Source organism: Lepidochelys olivacea, assembly GCF_965140295.1.
Source record: "Lepidochelys olivacea isolate rLepOli2 genome assembly, chromosome: 1".
NCBI lineage: Eukaryota > Metazoa > Chordata > Testudines > Cheloniidae > Lepidochelys > Lepidochelys olivacea.
The window spans coordinates 225,705,891-225,724,251 of record NC_140411.1 but is presented as its reverse complement, the minus strand read 5'-3'; the positions used below and the strand labels follow the sequence as shown (position 1 = coordinate 225,724,251).

Genomic DNA, 18,361 nt, shown 5'->3' with positions numbered 1-18,361 from the left:
GGCTCCAGGGCCCTGAGAGGTTGGAGGGTCCTAGAGCTTGGGCTCCAGACTGAGCCTGGAAATCTACACAGCAATTAAACAGCCCGGTGTTTTTCTTTGCTGCATAGACCTAGATGTTCCACAGGTGAAAAGGTCGTGCATTTAATCAGTAGGCTGCCAGACCCCTGAAATAGTAAGAGGCAGATTTGAGAATGTTGTTGGAACTGGCTTGTGGCAGCATGCAAGCTGCTGATGCAGCTAACAAAGTTATGGTGAGTCCAACTGTATTTCATCTCCTTCCCTTCCGCCAGGGAGGGTTTGGGGTCTCTTGTTGCAGTGCTCTGATGGAACCAGCACGGAGCACAGGAGGGTGGGTGTGGGGAGAGGAGTACGGTAAATCATGGAAAGGCTGGGTGGGGCATGCAGCTGAGTGGGGGTGAGGAACAATTGGAAGATAAGGAGACTCATTTTGAAACTAGACTCTTGTTCCTTTTAAGGTCTATTTCTCAAGGAGAACAAGTGCAAAATGTTCTATTTAAATCAGAACTTGACTTGCTGGGGGCAGAGTGAAGCCACGTGAGGGCAGACACTGCACGGAGGTTTTCAAAATGGGCATTTTTCTTCATCTAAGAACATGACGCAGTTTAGACGAGACGTTGCTCTTGCCCTATATTTTTTTTTTCCTGTATTGGATTCAAGCAGTTATTTAGCACTGGTAGTTTGTTTTCAGAAAGCCAACACAAAGTAAGATTGCAAGTTACATGGTGCTACTACCTCCTAGGGAAGGGGAAATACAGAAACGTTTGGCCCTTTCCCTTTTAATATTATAAATGGAACTTTTTTTTAAAAAAAAAAAAGGAAGAGACTGCTGAATTTTGGGTGGATAGTTAGGAATGATTTTAATAAGCTGGCATGCAAGGGTTTGTAGGAGTCATTATAGCCTCCAGTACTATCACTCTTGACCCATTTCAGAGTAGCAGCCGTGTTAGTCTGTATTCGCAAAAAGAGAAGGAGTACTTGTGGCACCTTAGAGACTAACAAATTTATTTGAGCATGAGCTTTCCTGAGCTACAGCTCATCCAGGGATGCTGAGAGCCATTGAACCAAACCATAAACCCTGGATATGATGGAAACTGCTTCAAGCCAGGGGGTGCAGGAGCACCTTCAGCACCAATGCCTTCACCAGCTGGTAGGCTGACATCTCAGCCAAAGAAACATCCTCCGTTCAGTACGGTCAGAGTTTAATCTTACTAGGTTTTCCCAGAAAAGAAAGCACTACGACTGAGTCTGAAAGGCGAGGCCAGGCTGGCATGTCCACTGTCCCCGCATGTGTCACTCCCCTTCAGCAGCAAGAAGGCACTGTGTGCGCACACCTGCCCATGCAGCATCTGTCAGTCATGCTAAACAAACTAGGGGAAGGGCAGCACGAGAGCATAGCATGAGAGGCACTCCCCCGGCTCCTAGGTAATTTAAACAGTTTGAAACAGTTGCAGCAAGACCAGTAGCACAGCTGTTCTTCAAAGCCTCAGTGTATCCACTTGGGGAACTGGATTATTGCCTTGTAAAGCAAGTACCACTGTGCATTTGTGTTAACCTTTTAAACCGTCAATTATTGTTAAACACACGGATACAACAGCTGTTGCTGTTCTAATGGGTAGAGGGTGTGTGGGGACAGGCAAAAACACCAAATGATTATTGAAGATGTAGAATCACGACTGACTGCTAAGTGTGACTAAGCTCAGTTAAAGTTCAACATTCGTTTGCCTCCACTTCAGCAAAGCTGCCCATTCTGTAATTAATAAGTAGATGACCAGCAGCAGCCGCTGACAAAGCATACAGGAGATCCAGCCTCCTGGTTGCTTGGAACTGTGTTGTATTGCAAGCCGGTAGGTGCATGCTCTGCAGCTGACTGCAAAAAGTCTCTCAGCCATTCTATAGAAACAGGTACCACTTCTGATTTTATTTCATCATAACATACAAGTAATGCTCATGACACATCAAGATGAGAAACTCATCTTTGAACCATTTAAACAGCTTGCCATACACCAAAGAACATTATATTCAGATTAAACATTTACACACTGCTCCCCCCAGCCTCCGTCTCACTTTCCAAGCTTCTTAAACCCATTTTCTAGCATCTCTCAGGTACAGGATACGAGTACAGAAATGAGATAAGGAGATACCACTACTAGACAGGCTCCAAGGCTTCTTTCTCCCATGCTGGTGCACTCAACAGCCCAATCCAATAGCCTGCTGATCCTGCAGCCATGACTTAACTGTTGATTAGAGGATGTTTGGAATGATGAGGAGTTGCAATGAGACCAGATTTCAGTTGCCAAGAAAGGGTTTTTTTTTTTTAAAAAAAAAAAAGTCTCCTAGCAGAAGCCAGGACGATCTCAGCTTTGTTTCTGATGGCAGGGATGTCTTTAAAATATTTTCCAAACCCCCTTCTTGTGAAATATTTGATTTCAACTATTACTTAAAAAAAGTGGTTGTAACTGAAATCTGGTATACATGAGATCTGATAAATGGATCACATGTGTCCTGTATATTACAAACATTGTGTGTTTATATGCTCAATGTCACTTTCACTTGCTACATAAAACAAGTGGCAGCATGGGTAGTGATTAGCCAAGACCTGATATGCTTTACAATGTGGTATCAACCTACATGCTTGCCGAAACTACCCTCCCTTCCTGCATTTCATACACACATAACAAACACAGTCTATGGATTCAACCATTCCAGTTGCAGTCTGTGTGTCTCACACTCTTTAGGATCAAGTTAATCAACTCTGTAGCTTTCTCTCAGTGCTAGTTTTAAAAAAGTCCATCATAGGACATTTAAGTCACATCCTAGCCACAAATAAAACAAAAAAGACAAAATCCTGTCCATTTCTCAATATAGTAAAACCTGAGATTTGAGTCACCAACTAGCTACTCTTAAAGAACAAAAACAAGCTGCTGACTTGAACTAGGGCTTCAGTGACTACCAGATCTTAACTGACAAAACCTCAGCCAACTGCTTTAAAAAGCAGTTAAATCATTTTAAAGTATTTTATATTTTCAGCTGCCTGCACTGAAACTGTACAAACAGGGGGGCCTACTGCAGGACGCTGTAGGGATCTGGAGAATTTTCAAATTGTGATCTTTGTCACAATGCTGGACTGAACAACGAAGCATGATGTTAGACCCCTGCGTATCGTTTGTTATTTTAATACCATAATCCTCTAACAAGGCATATGAAGTGGCAGCCAGAGTACCACAAGAATCACAGGCTGGAGAGAGAAAGCAGCTGGTTCTCTCCCTCTCAGAATAAATAAAAATACAATAAATGAATGAGCCCTATCCCTGTCCCCTCTGGCAGCAAGGAAATGACAGGATCTTCCCTAGCAGGAATCTCCAATAGGTAGTTAAGGCTCTGAAACAGGTACTGGCCAGCAACAACAAGAGCAGCTGTGGCAGGATTTACAACTCTCGCCATCAGCAAAACTATGTTGTATTAGCATAGAAGCCCTGCAGTGGGGATAGAGATAGAACTGCAATGGCCAGATTCTCAGGTTAGCTTAGAACATGTCATGGGAAATTCTTTTATCTCCAGCACTTGGTCTCGATTTTTCTTTTTAAATCTTATTTCTTTAAATGCTATCTTCTACCCCCAGTTCCTGAAGGACAGTAATGTGGAACACCTTCTGTCCCTCTTGGATGACTGAGGCTTGATCTTAACAGGCTACTCCACTTCTCATCTGAAGATAGTGGGTCCGACAAGGTTTGAGGATTAAAGAAGGGATGTGTACATGCCTAGGGATGTGCGAATCCTCAGGATTTGGGCAAGGATATGGAAACAATTACTTTTATTTCTTTTAAAAGGTTGGAAGTAGAGACTAAGCCTTCCCCTTTAGGAAAAGGGAAAAGTACAGACGGGGCAATTCTCACACTGTTACTATACTTGAGGGGTCAAATCCAAGGCTCCTACTCATTTTCTTAAAAAAAAATTAAAAAAATTCTGCTCTATCACCTATTTAATTTTCAGCAGACAAAGGGATGGTGCTACTTTCACCCAGCCACTTCTCTCTTGCACATAACCCTAAATATTATCCACCGTTCATGCTATCAGCATTCAGTTCTTCCTTTAGTATCAGGTTTAGAGGTGACAGATTCACACCTCAAGAGCCAACTTCAGAATCACACACTAAAAAACTCTGTCTGGTTTTGTGTTTAAATGAACTGGGGATTGAGCACATTTGAGAAGATTAAATTCTACCACTGGTCTCTAAGCCAACTGAGAAACTTGTGCGTAGACTGCTTTAATCAGTCTCACTGTGTGGCCAGTCATCTACTCACACTGCTTACAAGCTGACTACCAGAGAGTACGTCGCCATGAAAGCTGTAGCTTTCTTTATTTTTTGAGGTATGGGTTTTGCTCTAAAGCAGCTTTCTGGCAAGTCACCTCAAACCTGTCCATGAGAATGATAGTTATGTCAATATTTACATTGTCTGAGCTTTGTTTTTAGCCCAGCCCTGCTGTGATCAGTCACCACTTGTTTGGTTTCATAACCAGTCTCTGTCCTTAAGGAAAAGGATCTCTCTGCAGAAGTCGGCTCAGTCTCAGAGCTAAGGTGCATTGTTGATTGGGGGGGGGAAGGGAAGGGTTTGAAGAGGGGCACTAGAATTTGTTTGTGATTTTTAGTAATGTGTGTCAGTGGAACCAGGGAGATGGCCTATCACCAAGAAAGCTTCGTTTAAAGGATGTGCAATTTGTCGCATATAATCGCTTCATCTGTCAGGGAAAACTTCTGAAACATCTGGCCTTCCATCTTAAGGGGGAGGGGGAGAAAAACAACAAAAAAAATACAGCGGCTCTCCCCCGTGCAGATATTAGTTTGTCATGTCTGGTAATAAATCTATTCACTGCCTTCACACTGAAGCCCCAGTTTTTAAAAAAATTTCAGATTTACAGGGAATTGTTTTAAACGGGGAAAAATAAGCCAGCTACAGTGTCACAATTGTCTGCCATGTCTCAAGATACCTCAATGATTTCCATGCTGCCCGAAAAGCTAGACTGGCTGCCCACTTTCCCCAGTTCCTCTCGGGATCTGTTTTCTGACATGATGCTCTCCCCAAATTCCATCTGGCAACTTCTCCGCTTAAACTGCTTTTCAAAGGAGCTTTCCTCATGCCAGCTGCGCCTTGAGTCACCTCTGTCGCCCTGCTTCTGCCTCCTGCGCACAGCGCCAGCCTGGTCACAGCCCGTGGGCAACTGGCTGCAGCTGTAAGCAGAGTAAGTGGCGCTGCTCCCGTAGATTGCGGAAGCGGAGTAGAAGCGTGAGGATTCAGTCGCAAAATACCAGCTGTTGGTAAGGGACGTGGTGGATGTCTGAGGAGCTAAAATGTCAGAGTGCCAGCCTTTGAGGCCCAGCCCAGCAGCAGACTTTCCCACGTGTTGCTGACTGGTGGGAAGGCCAAACAGGAAGTTTGTTCTGTAGTTGTCTTCCATGCTCCCGCTCCGATGCAGTGGGTACAGCAGCGACCTCTGAGTCGTGCTGCCGCTGCTGGTTCTCCCCACATGCGGCCGCTTGCTCTGGCTGTCCAGCTGCCAGGCGTTCTGCGGTCTCTCAGGGGGATCTGCCGCCTCTTTATCGGGGCTGGTCTCTGGCGTCTGTTCGGAAACTTCCTGGACGGGGGAGAACTGACACAGCTTGTTGCCGCCGTCTAGAATGCTACAGACGTTCAACTGTTTTAAAGCGTCCTCGGATGCGGCAAAACCCTGCACCGATGCAGCCACACAGCTGCTGCTTGCTGTGTAGGATACTGATTTGATATCCAAAGAAAATGAGCGCTTCAGTCTGTTGCTATCTTCTACCTTGTCCGAGGACACATGTAGTCCATTTATGCCCTGTACCAGCGGGCTGTCCTCTAACGCTGGCAAGTGCGAGTACGGGAGACTTCCAGAGTCCATCAGCTTCTGCTCCACAGGCTCGGAGGTAGAGTTAGGGCCAAGCTGATTAGTGGAGAGGCCACTGCTCTGTCCACTTTCCGGGACCAGTCCATGCTCGCTGCTTTTTTCCAAATGCAAACGTTTCAGCTTGCTCATTGGTCCAGGCTGCCCAGTCTGGTTCTTAATCTTCTTCTCAAAATCCAGAAGCTGGCCCAGGAAATTGAAGTTGGGAGAAATTGTTGCCCTTTTTTCTTTCACAAATCTAAGGGGGAAAAGCAAGAATTATTTAAAAACCCTACTGGTTAAAATGTGAATAATATTCCCACTAAGAGTACTGGGCTTACAGTCCTTGGGGGGTCTTGATTCTTGTTAAGGTATTTGGATTCAGGTTCAAAGAAGCACCACTAATGGATGCATGGGAAAGGCAGGGACATCAATGAATTGAAGGACTCAAAGGTAAGCAACTAGACAACCCAAAATAGTCTCTCTCCTTTTTACAGTTTACACCACTCTTCTTAAAGAAGAGGGGGGAAACGGTGCCTTTATTTTTTCTTCCTCATTATATATAAAGAAAGCCTAACAGCGGCTTGGAGTTATTCTGTGCAAGTTTTTACTTCAGATTATCTGGTTTTGAATACCCTGTTCTGCTGGATTTTTTTAAGAGCCTCTCAGACCTTCTTCATATATTAAAGAAAAGAGTTCTTCATTCTTTTCGCCCCTCTCCCTCGTAGGTCACTTTTAACTCTCTCTCTCAATATTTTAAATTAGTTTATCTTGCTAACATTAGCATTTTCTGATCTTCTCTCTATCCTGTTTTTATCTTCTTGTAGGCAGGGTCAGCCTGATCTGCAATATGTTGGGCCTAATTTGTGCAACAAGGACCACTGGTTTCTATGATGCATCAGTTTGGTCTTCAGCCAACTGAAAATTAATTGACTTTTATATAATTTGATTAATTAAATCTAAAAATGCAACACAGTTGGGCTATGTCAACATTTCAGAATTTCTCAGAAATAGATTCCCCCCAGTTCCTTGGCTGACAATTTTGTAAAAATTTGCTTCATGCCCGGTGGGTAAAGCACTGAAACAAGTCCTTACAGCCTATTGAAATCAACGGCATTTATGTACATGCTTAAATTTAAGCATCCAGTATTGAACCGGATGAACTTAAAATATATAAAGTTAAGAAAGTACATTTGCTAAATTAGAATCCAAAAGTAAACAGAGGTTCAATATTGAAGTCTGGGCAAGCACTTCCTCTGAAGTTATATACAGTAACATCTTGACAACTTGTTTGATTTGCATTGTAGCCCATGAATACTACCTGCTCTTTATAAGCTCTAAAAAGTTACCATTGTTACTGTACGTGCCAGCATAGGAGTCCAACCCCACCCTCCCACCCTTGTGTTTTCATTCCTGGAATTACACAGGTAACAAAATGGCAGGTGCAATCACAAAAAGCCAGTATAAGTGGAAGTGGCAGCAAATGCATCTGTCCCTGTGATCATGTATTTGGGTGGGAGGAAAAAATATAAAAACCCACCAGGGAAAGGCAAATATCTGGAAGTCTAGGAATATCCTGGGAAATGGGGTGAGGAAGAGTATTAAAACAGGAGCAAAAACCATCAAGCCCTAGTGAACTCTAGGAGGAAAGTAATTTTCTCTTACAAACATGCACATGTGGAAAAGTAAAACACTCAAACTATACTACGTTAAAAAAGCTAAACACAAAAAAAGTATCCACAAGAAACTGTTCCAGTCAGACTAAAACAGAAAAATCCATATAACTAAGTTATAGAACCATCAAATAAAGAACTACAAAAACGCAAGAGATTGGTTTGGTTTGCAGTAGTCACCGCTACCAGTCATGGAGAGGACTTGGAACCTTCTGATTACAGTTTATGCTAACCCTTTCAGTGCTAATCCTGTGACTAGTGAAAACGGGCAAATTAATAATAATAATAATAATAATAATAATTTGAATGGGAAGATCAGACAAGAAGCATAAAATGGCAGCTGACTCTACCACCCTTACACATGCATCCATATTATTCTCTGGCAGCTGGGAGAAAGGGACATCCTGCAGACAATTCTCCATCTCGGAATCTCCCGAGCAAGGAACTTGAAGCATTCATTCTAACGTGTTCAGGAAGTCAGTCATTGATTTCATACCATCTTTGTTCTAATTGTTTTCCTCTCTGCTGGTTGCCCTTGTGGGATTAACCCAGTAGCTTCTTTCCATCATGTTGTCAGATGTACCAAATAAACTAGAGAAAATACTTTGATCCTTCACTTGGATTTTACTGGTAACAAATGTAAAGCTAAGGTTTCAGACAAGTTATTTTATAGTTGTTTATCTTCTACCTTTCACTAATTCAGAAAATAAAATATGCCCTTCGTAGATTTTCGTTTTTAAAAGCTTTGCACCAAAACAATGCTAAACAATTGCGTTTTTTTAAAAAAAGTCCTTTAGCACACCTTTGCACAGAAGTTTGACTTGATTGACAGTGACATGCTAGAATTCATTGCAAAAGTTCAATTGACTGCAAGTGCTTAGAGCCAATGAGAAATCTCATTAGAAAAAGGTGTTGGACTTCTGTCATTCATACAACTCCAGTTTCATTTCTCTTAATGTTGCCAGCTTAAAGTGATTGTAACACAAAATCTTAGTCTGCCTTGTGACACAGGTAATCACTACACATAAACCATGTATTTTTTGTCTGTGTCCTGTCTAATTCCTAGTTTGTTCATCAGCATCCCTTATTTATGCCACTTTCACCATATCTAATGGAAGTTCCTTTGCATTAGTAGGTTCCTAACTAGTTCTGAGGAGGTGCAGTGTTCAGATCTTGCATGATACATCTCCCACATTCTGTAAAAAGCAGCCTTTAAAAACGAGAGTTCCTATCCCCCGTCTAATGAAATATTGATTAGATCCAGAAGAAATTCTGCCACTCAAATAGAAGTTAATCCCAGGCAGATTTCTAATACTACAGGTGTTGCTGTGATAGGAAGAAGGGTAATTGGCAAGATGTGTCTAACCAGCTCAGCAGCAGCTGTTCAAAATTATGTTCTTGGGAGCTTACAGTACACGTTACAGATAACAACCTCCTCAGAAGTAAACAAAAACAAAGCCAGCCTGGCTTTCTGTGGCATTGAGAACAAAATGTTTGTCAAATGAAGTACAAAAATGGTGGTAACAAGTCTGTGTTCAACCTTCCCAAAGCATTCACAGTCAAACTAGATTTCAAAATTGCCTACTCGTGTGAAACGGAGCTCAATTCTTGTACAAAACCCTGGGCTGCCCAAAGAACTGTTACTTCAAAAGATTTTCAGAATGATCATTGACGGACTTCAATGGCAACAAATTATTCATCTTTCAGTTTACTTAATTCCTAGAAGACATTCACTACAGCCATTTGTGATTATCATCCAATACCACCAGTAAATCAATAGATTCAATCTGGCATTTTCCAAAGTGCACACACTATATAAACAACATTTGCTATTCTGGTTTCTCTCCTCTCTCTCTTTGTGGCTTATATTGGCACAGACTACTAGATGGTGGCCTATATGTGGTCTCATCTGCATATTCTATTTCTTCCTAGCTATTACTATTATTTAACATTCTACCCCTTACCTACTCTGAGCAGAGGCCAAGACTATATTCTGCAGTTGGGAGCTAAATGCCACACACCCACATCAATGGGTGGGGGAACTTGATGGGGCCAGTGGTGAAAAGGGGACAGTCCCAGTAGCAAGGGAGGGAGACACTCACCAAGGGACAATAGGTAGCTTCTCCCACTGGGGTCTCTGGCACCCATTGGCCAGATGGGTGAGAAAGGTGCTGATTGGCCACCATTCCACAGCTCTCAGGATTCAGCTCAGCACAGGGGCCACATGGAGCCTCTTTTGGCTCCATTTCAGCAGCTCACCCTACCCACTTGAAGTAGGGATGGGAACCCGGTCTGACAAATGCTGATAGACTAAACAGAGTCTAGGCGATCACCTGTTTAGGGGATCAGGAAGGATTTTTTTCTCTCAAGGGCCAACTGGCAGAGGACCAGGGAGTTTTTGTCTTCTTTGTGGCACCTTCAAGCCACAGTGGGTTAAACAGGAATGTGCTGAGTACCTAACCAAGGTACTGAGGTGGAGTTTATTTGTTGCAACTTGCAGCCCATTTCCAGTGCAGTTAAGAGAATAAAATTAATGGTTCCCACAAGTAGAATACCGGGAATTTTGGTGATGGGCCTTGGGCTCTTGTGATAGGTCAGACCTTGGGGCCCTCGTGGGTCGAGGTCTCAAGCCTTCTGCAGCCTCTGTCCCCTTGTCAGAGGTAGGGAGGCTGGGACTCAGAGCAGGGGGGTGGAAGAGGTCGGCCGAAGAAAGCCACCCCATGTTATGGGTTATATGGTAAGGAGCCCTGTAACCCCCACACAGGAGCCAATTAAATGCCTGGTATAGGAGAGCATGGGTGATGGGCGGGTAATGCCCCATCTGTATATTAAAACTTAATGCAAGTTGCAGCATGTCGCTTCATTCCATGCATGTGGCTGTCCTCATTTTGCAGCTGTGTCCACATCAATGTTAGGTTTTTACTTCCTACAAACAACGACAGGGCTGAGTCTGCAGGCAGCCCATATTTAAAGCAAGAGTGACTTCAGGCATTCTTGGATGAAGAGGAAAGAGTACAGGATGAAATAATGTTAATGAGTTTCAAGCTGACAAGCACAAAAGCTAATTTAAAAGGAAAAGTCTGTCCTTACCTGTAGGCTTCATCAAGGGACATATCCATTCTTTTCATGATGTACGCAATTGCAATTGTGGCGGAGCGGGAGATCCCTGCTAAACAGTGCACTAAAACCCGCCCATTTGAGGCTTTTGCTTTCTCTGTACAACAAAAAGAAAAATTCAAGACATGTCACTGTCAATGGCACAGGGGGATGAAATACTCAAAGCCTCCCTGTGAAAATGACAGAACTTTAAAGTTCTCTCTTTATTACCAATCCCATGGAAGCTTCGAGCAGAAATCAGTGTTATGACTGATCTGTTGTCTTTCATTGCATGTATCCATGTTGATCTGTTCTTGTATTAAGAATATTACTATATACAAACAGCCTTACAGAAACTACCATCTCACGATGCATTAAAGAATAATCCTGACTGGGGGGGGGGGGGATTTGTTCCCATTTTGTATAGGAATAAAATGTAACACAAATTAAATGATTTGCTCACGTTCACGTGGTGGGTCAATGTCAAAGCTGAGAACAGGACCCGAAAGTGCAGCTCTCTTGCTCTAAACACAACACCCTCTCCTTAAAAAAACAAAACAAAACAAAAAAAAACCCACGGATGGAGCAGCAGCTTTGTTGTAGCCTGATCCTCCACCCAATGAACTCAATGGAAGCTTAATCCTTAATGTGTTGGAAAGTTCAAGATCTTCATGCAGATTTTTTTTTTTTTTTAAAAGGAAACCTGTAATATTTACAAACACACACACACACGTACACCTTTGTTTTGGATCAGGGAGGACATGATACAAGAGAAGGGAAAAGAGGGGAGCCCAAACCTTTAATCTTTCCGTTTCCTCTGAAGCCAAAATTTACATTTATACTGAACTCATACTTAGAGCAATGATTTAAAAATTTTAGTTATATCACATAGTATGTGACCGGGGGAAATTCTATGATCTAGGCTAAGACATATGCAAAAGATAAGTCGGTGTCAACTGTCTGTTTAATCTGTGCTGGAGAAAGAAAACCTTACAATGCTGTTGCTAAGTCACTATAAAATTGTTTATTTGTTAAAAGCCTTCCGTCAAATTGTACATAAACTTTGTGGTTACGTTTCTCAGCTTTTGGATAAGCTTACTTTTACAAAATGCTGAATCTGAAGCCAAATTTGACCCATTTCCCTTTAAGAAAGATTATGACAGAGTTCTTTGTTCACACCTGACATTTATGTAACGCTACATGTGTGTTCAGCAGGAATCTGCAATTGGCACTTGACTCTACTTCCCTTTTTATGGCACTGCTATGGTATGTGCTGATGCTCTTACTGCTTCCAGGACCTTCAAAATCCCCTCTACAAATTGTCAGCAGAAGTACCTTTGCTGATTTCTTAACTGTTAATGTGATGTAGAGAGGCAGGCCGTTTCCTAGCCAACAGAGAGACCATCTAGGGAGGGTACAGCATTACTTATTCCAAAGATTACCAGCTAACTAATGTTTTCTGATGACAGAATGGTTGCATATATTTTAAAACACACATGCACACCTATATTTATACATGTAATTTTCTTCCTGTATGTGGTGCTGCCTTTTATGCTGATAAATGCAACTGAACTACTTTAAAAGCCAACAACGTTTCAAAGTAACTGTAACCAGGCAGGAGAAAGTCTTCGATGTCAACTCCATAAAAACCATCTAGTCCATGTGTAGCACTGCTCCCCCTCTCCCCCCGCCAAATAAGCAAAATGTCCATATACATAGAGAATGAACAAAAATAATGAAAATATTATTGTGCTAAAGATGATGGTTTCTGAATAGCATGTTCCGATCTACTCATTCTATCTCAAAATAAGTATAGCAGAAATGAAAGGGGTTCACAGATAGACAAGAACGTAAATTAGACACAGAGACCTGAGCTGGAGCAGAAGTTGAAGGTTTGGGAATGTTGAGTTTAGAGAGGAGATGTATGAGTAGGGACACAAGAGTGGTATATAAAATGACAATTGCAATATGGAAGGTAGATCAGGTGCTTCTGGTTACTTTCTCATAATAAAAGATGAGAAACTTAGCAAAAAAAATCAAAGAATTAAAATGGATAAAAACGCTTTTTTTTTAAAAAATGGCATAATTAGCATAGAACTGTTTTATCTCATCTTACCAATAAAATCAACTGATTTGTCTAACCAAGGCAAAATTTTCTCGCAGAAGCTGTCATTCACAGGTACTCTCAAGAAATGGGACTCTGGGATAAAGTCAGGCTTTGGACAGGTATTGCTTGCATTTAATACATAACCAATAGCATTCTGCTGCATCAGCTCCTATAAAAGAGACAAAGATCAAGAGTGAAAAAAAATACAGCCCTATCTCTGCAAGGTAAGAAAATTAAGCAAATAAAAGTAAACCTGAGCCTACTTGGAATGTTACTTAACTGGAAGCTAGATCAGAATTCTTATTTGCATAATTCTAACTGTATGTTAGACATAACGGCCACACTGGGTCAGAACAAAGGTCCATCTAGCCTAGTATCTGGTCTTCTGACCAGTGGCCAATGCCAGGTGCTTCAGAGGGATTGAACAGAACAGACAATCATCAAGTGATCCATCCTCTGTCATCCATTCCCAGCTTCTGGCAAAATTTCTGTGTGTTGGATTATCTTGCTAAAATCCATCTGAACACTCAAGACACACTTAAATGGATGGAATGACTACGTACTCATCGGGGAGACTTACAAAGAAGGAGGGGGGAACCCTTCCCGTTCTCAAGTGTAAAGTGTTGTTAATAGGACAGGTGGGATTCACTGCCACTTTTGTTAAAATATATGTTCATTTGGTAGCAACAGAACTGGCCCTCTCAACAGGTCCAGTATTAACAGGCTTACTTACCACATATGTAGTTCTGGGTTATCCGTCCCAGAATAAAGTTGCCCTCACTGAGAGGGTATAAAAGAGGGGTCACTGAAAAGTGTGAAATGAATCTGATAGCTCCCATAGTGCTAATGCAATAGAAGAACGATCCCTAAAATGCATGTAACTTATTAGCAATTCCAGCTTTTTGTTATTGCAGTCAATATTCTCTGCATTTTTGCATGGATAATGGCTAAGGCTATGTTTGTCATGGAGGTCACGGACGTCACAGAATCTGTGATTTCCAGAGACCTCCGTGACATTTTCTGCTTCAGCCCCAGGGGCTGTGGGACTCTGGAGCTGTCAACCAGCAGGGCCCTGACAAGGTTGCAGCAACAGGGGGCCCCCTGCAAAGTTCCAGCGAAAGGTGACAGACTCCTGAGGGGGCCCTCCTGGGGGTTTCAGCCACGGCCAACAGCCTTGCGCGGGGATGGGGGAGAGGGGGATGCCTCAGGTGAGTGGCTGGGGGTGTCCCATTTTCTCTTTGGGAAATATGGTGACCCTGCCTGCCGCCGCGGGCGGAGGGGGACCCCCCCATAGCTCCCAGCCACCACAGTGGTGGGAGAAACCATGGAGCCGCAGCAGCAGAAGTCACAGACAGGTCACGGCTTCAGTGGATTTTTGTTTATTGCCTGTGACCTGTCCGTGACTAACTAAAACTAACCATGACAAAATCTTAGCCTTAATAATGGCAAGTGAGAACATCCCCGCTAGAACGAACGAACAAACACTTTCATCACCAAGCAGTAAGTTAACCACCTCCCCGATTGGCATATCTCTGGCTTCTGAGAGTTGTATGAAGGTAGGTTCTGCATATAAATCATACTTCCAGACACAGAGGTAAATCAGTCTATCCTGGTTAGTGAAGAGCTAAAGGTCCTGATTTGGAACTCATTTTCCCCAACATCTGTCAGAATCGGGGCTTCTTCATCCTAGCTTCCTGGCTTTGCCGCAGACTTCTTTTGTGAGCTTGGGCAAGTCACCCACAGCTAGATTCACAAAGGGACTTAAGCACCCAAGTCCAAGCACTAAGATCCTCAAAACTCCCATTCAGCTGCTGCCTAACCAAAAGGCACTTAAAGTCGCCATGAACCTAAGTTTTTGCTGGTGGGCCTGTGCAAGCCTGCCTAAATCCTGATGCTGCTGAGCTGCTTGGTGCTCTAGCTCATGCCTAAACCCCAGGGGATTTCAAAGTAGGTGGTCCCACACCTATCTCACCTGCAGGGCCCAATCAGGCATGCTCTGAGACTGCTTACCAACTGGACTGGGCCTTACGCAAAAGACATCTGGCACATGACCAGATTTGAAGAGAGATGCGGGGGGGTGTCAGAGAGGGAAAGTGTATGTGTGTGTGAGATGCACTCACCTTATTCCAACAGAACTGTCTGGAGGCTAGAGGCGCAAGAGTTTGAGTTAAAGAGAAAGTTTCCCCCCATTTTGGCTTGCTGTACTCAGTGGGTAAAATTCAGCCTAAACATGAGTTGTAAGTGGGGCTTCAGGACTTGTGCAAGCTCTCTGCTGCAGGGTGTATATTCTCCAAAGAACAGTGATGAGCAATGCACTTATAAGCACATTCAAACCCTTCCAGCTGGGATTTTCAAAAGGACCCTAGGGGAATTAGGCACTGAGCTTCTACTGAAATTCAGGTCTAGGCACGTACCTCCTTAACAGCCCTCAGTATGGGAAAATGCAATAGTAAAGGTAGATTGGGGGTGTGCGCGCGTGTGCGTGAGACTAATTGCTGCACAGCTTTATATTTGTTTAAAAATAACTGATACTGCTGTCACATTAAGGCTGGGATTTACATGTAAGCACATTCAGTAAGAAAAATGTTGGTTCAAGCAATTTAAATATTTTAAAAATATACAGTTTACAGCAATTAGTGCCCCCACCTCTCCATTATTATATCTTCCCAAACAGCTGGCTCTTAAGATGTCTGCAGACTTGATCTTTTGTCCATTAAATTTATTTCTCCCTTTTCCTGTTTGCATATCCAGTTCTATTTTTAAAAAAGAAATCAGTTTGGCAGTAGTAAACTTGTGTGTGTGTGTGTGTGTGTGTGTTTGTTTGTATTTTTTGGCACAGTATAAGGAAATAACTACTTAGGGATTAACAGAACACAAACACATATTTGGCAAGTTGCACACTTTAACTATTGATCATACAACCCTCTTTACTGCTATATTTGAGAATCTTGTATAGCCAGGGACCTAGAGAAATGTGAGGAATACAGCACAATGTCTTTAACAGGGAGCATTTATAAATGTTTCCTCTACAAGAGTCAATAAATAGTTTGCTTAAAACACACACAGAAAAATCATTTGTCCTCTGAAGAGTTACTGTGCCAAATCTGGAAGTTACTTCAGTCAGTCATTCCAACATGAAACAGGCATTTTAGTTCTGATGTGAGTGCCAAACTCAATGCTACCCTAACCATAGAGTCACTACCAACACCTCCATAGGAGTTCAATTCACAGCACAGCTTCTCTCTCCTCCCCACCCCCATCACAGGCCAAGCCCCAATTCTAATTTCTCTCCGTCACACATAGGCTCTGCACCCGTCCTCCTCAATCCTGCTTCCCGCATATCTTCTACAGCACCACTCTGCAACATGCTCCCCCACTCTCCATTATATCACATTTAGCTATTACATATTGATACGCAAATGTTTAAATCTGAATATGGAAGGAATGTAGGGGCTAATCTGAGCTGTGCACAGAAAGTGCCATGGGTTGGGAATGGGGTTTGGTGGGGGTGGGCGCAATATTTTTAAGTTTGAGTCAAAGGTTGCTTGACTCCCATCAATGCAAATGCTAAAAAATACAAAAGGTTAAACCACACACAGTTCACATATCTCCAAACTCATCCTGAATAACCAACATGGAGCCTTAACTCTGGCCATAAATACAGTGTAACAGTGTAGAAATCTGTGTGTGAATACTATAAAAAAAATCAAATCAATAACCAAATTTAGATCACTAAAAATAATACAGATCACCAACTCACGTAAGTTCTCCTAAATGTTACAGGAACACTGTTGCCATTTGCAGTTTGACAGTGTACCTCACTTTCACAAGCCTGTACAAAAAATCACACGCAGAACCATACTCAATGTAATTTATGAAAGCCCACCAGGGGAAAAAAACCCCAAACTTATTGCCAACAACCATTGCTGGAGTTTGAGACTGTTTGTTCAGGATGAGGGAGGAGATATATGAGCTGTGGAAGGGGAACTGATGAGTGAATGTAGATGGGGCATTGAATGGCTTCTTTCTTAGCTTTTTCATATGGTGCTGGTGGGCCACTCGCTCTAAGAACCTCAGCGCAAACAAAGATTTTTGGTGAGGAACTGATTATGTAAATTGGAATGGAGAGGATGGCATAAAACAGCACATTCCAAGCCTGTGTGTGTTTGAGTAAAAAAGAGTTACTGCTCATCTTTGGGACTAGGCCTAAAGAAAGAAGTTATGATTCCTTGTGTTTGGGATATAAAATCATTCACAGAGCTGCAGACTATAATGTAATAACCAGAAAACAGTGACTTCACTGTAAGGCACCCAAGAGGAAGAAATGAATTATGATGGGAGGAAGATCCAGAAATCCTAATACTAACAATATGTGAAAAGGAGGTAAATGCTCTTTTATCAAGTTATTTACCTTTTGCGACTTGTTTAATCTTAAAATTAATGACTACCCAAAAATGCCATATTTTTCCAGGACACAAAAGCCAGGTCTAGAAAAACAAAATAGTTTTGTAAGGAGCAAAGCAAAAGGTTTTACAGTAACTTGTGTAAAATGTGCTTATGAAATATACATGAGCCTGAGCAACTCTTGCCTACACCTGAAAACACTGACTATAAAAAAACTTGTACGTTATATGCCATCCTTTAAAAGGGACACAGTCAGGTAAGCATATGCCCAAAATGTAGGTTGTGTCCTTACACAAAATTTTAAGATCAACAAAAACAGAGTGTGTTTGGACCTAAATACTCCCTTGTAACATTTTTGCAAATACTCAACTTTGTCTTAAATGTTTTGAGACCCAGAAAGTGGAACTGACTCATCAATTTTCATTATCCAAAAATACAGAAAGTTAATAGTATAAATGGTTAATAAGAGCCTGAGTTTACAAACGTTTATACCCAACTTTGCTTGCATGCGCAGTCTGACTGATTACTCATATGGGTAGACCCATCAAAAAGTTAAATGCCTAAATATTTCCAGTGCCAGGGCTCAAGTACTAAATTCATAATGGGTCCACGAAAAGCATTTCTGAACTTTGTACCTATTTCTAATTTAAATACTAAAAAGCTATCCAATATAAAATCCTAAAACAGAAATAGGTGTTCTCTTTACAATTTCTTTAAACAAATATTTTAAGTCAATACAGTGAACATGTAAAGAATCCCTAGGACTTTGTAAAGAAGTTGCAAATTTTGATGACTAACAAAAACTGAAACCACACATTTCTGCGTGCCTTACCTTTTCCTAAGTGATGCTATATACCAACTATAATATGAATCAGAAACATTGTGAATATTGTTTTAATTGGTCTAGGTTGGGGATTATTGGTAACTTCAGATTGTAAGGTACAAAAACTTCTGCAACAGGATAAAATGTTTTGTTTCTCCCAGGAGTCTCACATAAGACCGCAGAGGACAACACTCAGCAAGCTTGCCAAGTGATGTGTCAGAGACTCCTCCAGCCCCATAAACTAGACTGAATCATCTACAGGCTCCAATATCCACAGCTGATTTATAATTCATTTTGCAGAATAAGTTTCGGTGATATGGAGATCAGTTGGTCTGGTTA

General features: G+C 42.0%; 1 protein-coding gene across 4 annotated transcripts in view; it reads right to left on the bottom strand.

Moving 5' to 3' along the window:
- Nucleotides 1–1,909: 1,909 nt before the first annotated feature.
- DUSP16 (dual specificity phosphatase 16) overlaps nt 1,910–18,361 on the bottom strand; it is a 98,538-nt gene continuing 82,086 nt past the window's right edge. For all 4 annotated transcript variants that reach the window (XM_084617302.1, XM_084617305.1, XM_084617304.1 and 1 more), the window contains exons 5-7: nt 12,805–12,964; nt 10,683–10,806; nt 1,910–6,178 (exon numbers count right to left, since the gene is read on the bottom strand). In XM_084617302.1, coding sequence (XP_084473428.1) covers nt 4,999–6,178; nt 10,683–10,806; nt 12,805–12,964 — 1,464 coding nt within the window. In that variant the 3' untranslated portion in view covers nt 1,910–4,998. The remainder of the gene's footprint in view (nt 6,179–10,682; nt 10,807–12,804; nt 12,965–18,361) is intronic.